The sequence below is a fragment of the Python bivittatus genome, unplaced genomic scaffold (assembly GCF_059951505.1).
Source record: "Python bivittatus isolate LINGU-HERP-01145 unplaced genomic scaffold, Pbiv_v1 ctg000020_np1212, whole genome shotgun sequence".
Lineage (NCBI taxonomy): Eukaryota > Metazoa > Chordata > Lepidosauria > Squamata > Pythonidae > Python > Python bivittatus.
The window spans coordinates 65,332,012-65,338,984 of NW_028277030.1; the positions used below are offsets into that span (position 1 = coordinate 65,332,012).

The 6,973-nt window shown below is 36.4% G+C and overlaps 1 protein-coding gene across 38 annotated transcripts in view; it reads right to left on the bottom strand.

Moving 5' to 3' along the window:
* Nucleotides 1-6,973, bottom strand: part of TRDN (triadin) — a 241,826-nt gene that overhangs the window by 132,260 nt on the left and 102,593 nt on the right. For 36 of the 38 annotated variants that reach the window (XM_088140165.1, XM_088140090.1, XM_088140105.1 and 33 more), the window contains 4 exons: nucleotides 4,869-4,898; nucleotides 1,338-1,400; nucleotides 1,157-1,213; nucleotides 398-460 (listed from right to left, as the gene is read on the bottom strand). In XM_088140165.1, the coding sequence (XP_087996291.1) occupies nucleotides 398-460; nucleotides 1,157-1,213; nucleotides 1,338-1,400; nucleotides 4,869-4,898 (213 nt within the window). The remainder of the gene's footprint in view (nucleotides 1-397; nucleotides 461-1,156; nucleotides 1,214-1,337; nucleotides 1,401-4,868; nucleotides 4,899-6,973) is intronic. The other 2 variants (XM_088140069.1, XM_088140157.1) reach the window with 1 other exon arrangement.

A 6,973-nucleotide genomic window follows, 5' to 3' on the forward strand; every position in this document is an offset into this window, starting at 1 on the left:
AATACATGGATTTATGTAGCATTGCATTCATAGGTTATGTATTTATAATCTTAATGGCATTGGCATCATGTGCCAATGATACATTTATATTTGTGCTAGCACCTTCAATTTTAGTTATTCTTATAGTATGTAGATTAGACTATTGGCACAATGAGATAGTATTAATTTTAGTTTTGACTGTAAATTTTGCTGGTCAATGACCAAAATAAATAATGTTATGTACCTGGAAGATGCTCACTGACATCAGTGGGATTCAATAATCTGTATGGATTACAAAACTTCTAATGGGGAATGTAATGCACAATGAGATCACCCACGCAAACAAGAATCCCTTATATTTACTGTACACTATGGTGGTAATGATAAAATAAAACAAAATCACATTCAAAAAGCATACCTTTTGCCTGAATGTCAGAAACATCTTTCTTCTTATGGATTATCTTTCTTTCTTCTTCCACTTCTGAAATATGAAAAACATGGTTTTGGCTCATAAGGACAGAAGTAGCTAATACACTGAAAAAGAGGTTCAGCTCATTCTGCCCATCCTTTACAATAAAATTCAACAACAAAAATAGCAATAATTAGTTTTCTGTGTCAGCAGGCATCTAGCTTCCATTCCATTATATTATTTGTAATTTATTTCTCATTTTAAGATATCACTGTAGATGGGTCAATACATATAATTATCACCAACTTCCATACCAGATAACTACAGACAGACAAACCTTATCCATGCCTATCCAGAGCTAGGTAATGAATGTCTCCATTCTTTCATTTAAAATGTTATCCCCTACAAAATAATTTAGAAAATATTCCATAAAATACATAAACTATAGCAAAAGCAATTAAGATTGAATTCAGTGGGATTTCCTCTTACTTATATGTATATGTCCTGGCATCCAACTTCCATATTCTACAGGGGGTGTCCATATGCTCCGAGGACATCCACAAAGGTGGGTCAAAAAAGGTCAAAATGGCAGCTGTGGTTGTGCAATTGAAGTTTCACTTTCCTCTTATGTACATCATGTATGTTCTGATTCTATGACCACTTGATTATCTGATTCTGATTTGTGATGCTTTACACATAACCACCAGGTATGTTATACCTTTAATTCAGCTGCAATTTAGTAATGCAATCCTTATGCAAATAGCTTACCTTTCTTTTTAATTTCAGGAACCAGTTTCTTCTCAGCAGTTACTTTTTTCCCTTCTCCTTCAAAGACATAAATCAAAAGGTAATGAATTGGCTTCATTTCATTTAAATACAATAGGCAGAGCAGAGCCCTTTAAAGATAAAGTAAATTAATTGCTATATTTTAAAATAATAAATACTCTACCTTTTCTTTTAACTTCTGGAATAGCTTTCTTTTCTTGGACCACCTTTTTTCCTTTTTCCACTTCTAAAGAATAAATTTAAAAGGAAATTATTTCAGAGTGCATTTTTATTCAAGAATTAGTAGTCAAAATGACAGAACCCTTTTTTACTTTCCACTTCTGCACTTGGAGAAATAAAATACCTGAAATCTAAACATAAAATAAACAATGCAAAATGTTGCCTAGTCAACAGCCTATTCATTTTAATGGAGGAAGAAGACTTCATACAGAAGGGGGGGGGGGGGATGTTAGGAAAAACAACTTCAGATTTATTTTTTTTTTAAGTAGATTAATGCCATATTCTGGAACAGCAGTGCAGTTGATGGATATTTGAATGAAGGGATAATTGAATTTCTGAATGACCCAGGATAATTTGATCCACTTCAACCTAATATCCACCTCATTAGGGACAGAACTGCTTTGATCATCTGTGATCGTAACTGGACAAAAAGAATGTGTTTATTTTGTTCTTTTGAGCTGAAAGGCCAAATTTCAGTATCATTGGATTTCAGTATCATCAGCCATTATATCTTCTCAAGCATTTGGCTGAGATAGAATTGAGAAACACTTTTTACGATCACTCTTCATGTTCCTGGAAAAGTGGTTTCAGAAGGTGGTCCCTCTATCTCATCCCTCACTCTATTTAATGTCTATATTAAACTAAACTAGGAAACTACACAGGGTTTAAAGGTTTGATATCTCTATATTTTGGGATAACCCCCTCTGTCTCTCTTTTTCATCCAAATGGATCCAATTATCTGATATGGATATCTGATATTCATAATGAAGTGGATGAGGGCAAATACATTTAAACTTCACCCACACAAGGAAGAGGTGATCCTGGCAATCTATGACTCTGTGCTGGGCAAGGTAAGACTCCCTCTACAAACTCAGATTCACAGTTCAGATGTGCTCTTTTATTCTGTTCTGAAGATAAGTTCCCAAATTTTGGCAGTAGCCAGGAAATCCTTTTTATTCCTGAATATAACAGGTTTGGCTATGAAGATAATACCTACCATCCTGTTTCTTATTGGCTTTCTTTAAAAAGTATTAGGAAACTTCAGTGAATTACCACATTTGGACCCACCGAATAAATGGATGAACCCAAAGTAAATATGCACCTCCAAATGTATCTTTTTGAGAATATTATGATAATAGTTTACATTTCAGGGAATGCCTATGAAAAATAGCCACACATATTCGTACGATGGAGAAAAGTATGTGACCACATGTTTCCAATTAAAAAAAAAAAACTACCAAGGAATGCACGCACAACCGAATACCAAAAACAAAGAAAAAAAACAAGCAAGCAAATAAACCAAAAACCCACAAGTGAATATAGAGAAATTTGTGGGGAAAAAAATCTGAAGTTGATACTTATTTTTGATAACTAATGGAATCTTCTTATTATATAATTATTATATAAGAAGATTATGCCCTATGTTATTATATATGATGATATAATGCCCTACGTTATTGATTAATGTTAGTTAATCAATACATCAAATTTTACAGCTATACAAGTCTATGGTACACTATAGTATACCTTTTAAATAGGAGAGAATGTGTTTTATATATATAAAATGAAGTATTTGGCCAGCCTCAGATTAAGTTGCATTCCTCCAAATAATAGCACCCTCTGCACATTTTCGAAACAGAAGACTGGATGAAGAACAATGCTATACATTTAGTAAAGGAGAGCCCACCAGGCTTCGTCTTGCCGCCCACTCCTTGGCCAACACCTTCAACAAACCAGACAAGGTGATTACAGCTACCCTATCTGAGCTGCTAAATTCCGTTGGTGACTAGATGGAAGCTAAAGGCTCAGGTTTCTTCTGTCTCTTTGCTGCCATGTCTAGTTGTCAACTGAACAGCTGCTTGATGGTGCTGAAGGAAGGCAGAGTGAGGGAGGGAAGACCTGCTAACACTGCTGTGGCTGCAGTAGCAGGAACAAGAAATGGAGCCATTGGAGTCTCTGGCAACTTCCATGTTGATTGCTGCTGGATGCTCTCTTCCTTTTCTTGTGCTCCTGAAGGGACAAGGGGAGGGGGAGTGGCGGCAGCCAAGGCAGACAGAAAACTCTTTGCTGCCCTTTAGTGTTCATCCAGAGCTTTGTGGCCCTGCTAAATATGTCTAAGAGCAAAGCATTTTGTGGGGGTCTTCTGAGGGAAGGGTCTTATGTATGCATGGCTGTATTCTGAAGAGGAGGGAGAGAGATCCCTTCTGGGTCTAGCAGCAAGGATACTTTGAGGCAATGAGGGTCAATGATCATACAGTCAGGCCTGCTGCTACTAAGATCCTTCCCACTGAGGGGTCCTATCTGAGGGGCTTCCTCCAGGTCCAAGGGAGCTCTATTTAATGCCCCTGATAGAGAATACCAGTAGCCTCTGCCTCAGCTTCATCAATTTGTGTCTCGGTTACATTCCTTCAGACGCAGATTGAATAATAGATCCTGATACTGATGATAGAAATGAGATAGAAATGGAGATGGATAATTTTAGAGATAGTGATGGAGAAGGAGATGATGAAGAAATGCTTCCGTTGATCTATATTGCAGTTAATACAACATGTGGTTATATTGAGTGTCCAGAAGGAAGAGACAGGAGTGAGGGAATAAGCTGTTTTCCTAATCTACTCATATTCAGTTGATTTTTTAAAATAAGCCTTATGAACATAAGCTCATGCACATGATCAGGAGCCCTGCCGAAATAGTCTCTATTCATCTCTACAGAGTCTGAATATATATAGCATGTGATTAAGATCCATTTATGTAATCAGCTAAAGTTCTGTAGGTAAGGGGAACTTCTGGTCTCTTCATGCACTCATGGACACACAATCAATTCACTTTTCAGTGAAGAAACACACAGTGAAGTTTTAAACTGAAGTTTTACTCAATAAATGAAAATATTGTATGTAACAACATAGTCAAAAGAAAAGATTCGCTGCTACCATGAATAACAATTGGCAGCTTCTCCCACAAATAGCCAAGAAACATTAGGCATGAGAGAAGGAAAATAAAAGAGTTACAAGTAGTTCAGGAATATTCCAGTATGCAGTCTTTCTCTTTAACTCTGCATAATTTCAGCATCACTAATATTAACATATGTTGTTATTTATTGCCAACCTACAGAGAAATGCCTCACACATCTTGTCAACATGTAAAGGGAGAAGGGAATTACACTAACTAATTTCTGTCCTGTCTCTTGCATCCATTCATGCAGCCTGATTATCTGCAGGGAAGGACATTTGAAACAGACATTTGAAACCTCCTTGTGATTTGGAATCCTGTGCACTTCCCTCCAAAGGACAGAGGATTAAGCTATCCATCCCCTGTCGGCACATCCTAACTCTTCCCACACATGCTGATTTGAATGCACCAGATGTTCTTCTGGACACTACAACAGTCTACCCACAAATCACATGACCATCTCAGATGGAACGATTATGGTTATCTATCCACAAGCAAATAAGAAGATACAATATACACTACTTACTTTTTGTAGCTGTCACATTAAGCTTTCCCACTGCATGAGCAAAAGAATAATTTTTAAAAAGTTAAACCAAGGAATACAAATAATAAATTACCAAGGATGAAAAAGGACAGCGTGTTTGCAGAAGCTCCAGCAAATATGATTGAGAGTATTACAAAGCAGATATTTTCTTAAAAGCTGTAAACCCTATAGTCTTTCTGCATATTAGTTCCATAAATATAAGCACCATCCATGTGCTATGGGAGAGAAGAGATTTACAAAGAGGCACTAAAACAAATTGATTCTGCCTGTATGCCAATATTGTGATATCCACAGTGCAATGAAATATCTGTTAAATTGTTCAGCCATGAGTAGTTTCTTTTATATTAAAATTTATACCATTTTTCTTTACACTTCACAGCCATGAACCAACTCAGATTAATCATTCCAATCCAGCACAAATATATCAATAGGTCATATATATTCTATGTACACAAAGGGTCTACCCAAGTGTAAAAATCCCCAAGAACTAGAAACATTGTTACATTTGGTTTCACACACATTTATTAGAAAGGTCTAGACCAGTGTTTCTCAACCTTAGCAACCTTAAGATGTGTGGACATCAACTCCCAGAATTTTGGGAGTTGAAGTCCACTCATCTTAAAGTTGCCAAGGTTGAGAAATATTGGTCTAGACAGTCACATCTGTTCAGAAAATGTAAAAAAACTGAACTAAGGCCTTTGCTTTAGTCTCTAACAGGTGCACCATACTAGCAGCCTTCCTTCTGTGCTCTGTAGGCACATCTGGGGCTGCAACTCCCTGAATTTCCTGGGCAAAGGTGGACCAAAGGTGTACTCTGTTTTGGGGGTGCATGCTTAAAGCCCCTGATGTCCAAGTATGTGCACTCAGCTCATGCAACATACACACCCATCTGGAAACTAGGACAACTCTCAGAAGAAAAATAATCACAGAGAAAATTGTGATAATGTTTATGCATAATAACAATTTCTCTGATGTTTAATGGGAGGCACTTGTTTTTTCCTTAATTAAGTTCCAGGTAAGAATCCTTTTTGGTTATCAGATAATCTGAATTGCAGATACTCCTATTAGCATCACTCTAGTCTTAAATTCATTCCATTCCATAAATTCATTCCAAGCCCCATATGAATAAACTGAGAAATTGTATGAAGTGGACCCTAATATATGCATTGAAAAGAAACTGGAAACATAAGCTACAGCACTATGGGAGAAGAGTATCCAGTATTCAATGGGAACATGGAATTGTAATTAAAAAATGTGTGATGCTATTAATGATGTTCTCTCAAAAGTAAATGAATTGAATAGGGCTTTTCTTCAGGTGATAGATTATAATTTATACGTCATTCCACTAATTCAGTTCTAAGATACATTATATACCTCTGAGCACAGATTTCGTATTTCCCAAGTTATAGCAAAGTTACAAGTTAGGCTGAAGAAGCAACGGTAGCTTGCAGGCAGCCAGGAGTGGACTTATATCTGAAATAAATTAAGTAATTGTATCTCTTAAAATGTCTTTCTGGGGCTGAGCATGGGGTCAGATATTTCCCTTATTCTTAATTCTAAGTATACAGAAGCCAACTTTGCATGTGATTTCAACTTGTGGATCTTGAGGTTGTAGTAAAGATCAAAGTAGATCTACCCGACACAAAAGCTTGCCCATCTATAGCCTTATGAACGCAACATATATTCAATAATTCACAATAGAAATGGATGAACTGAGTCTGCACATTCACATTGCCATAACATGTAACCTCATTCAGACTTTAACAAGAGTTGCGATTTCCAGTTCAGAATGCATAATCTTATGTGAGACAAAGAACTATTACCAAAGTTTTCACTGAATGTTACTTTCTTCAGAATATTCTCTTTTTTTTCCCCCATAAACCCCAGATTAATGGAACAAGGTCCTAGAAATTTCCTAAATCAAAAAGATGTCTTTCTAAAGTAAAAATTAACTTTTGAAAGTCACTGAGGTTTATGTCTGAAGGAGGGAAGGATTGGAAGATGTGATGAGAAAAATAAGAAGGGTTTAATGTAAGCCTAAAAAGGTCAGGCACATTGCTCCAAAATGGTCTTCAATGACTTCTACA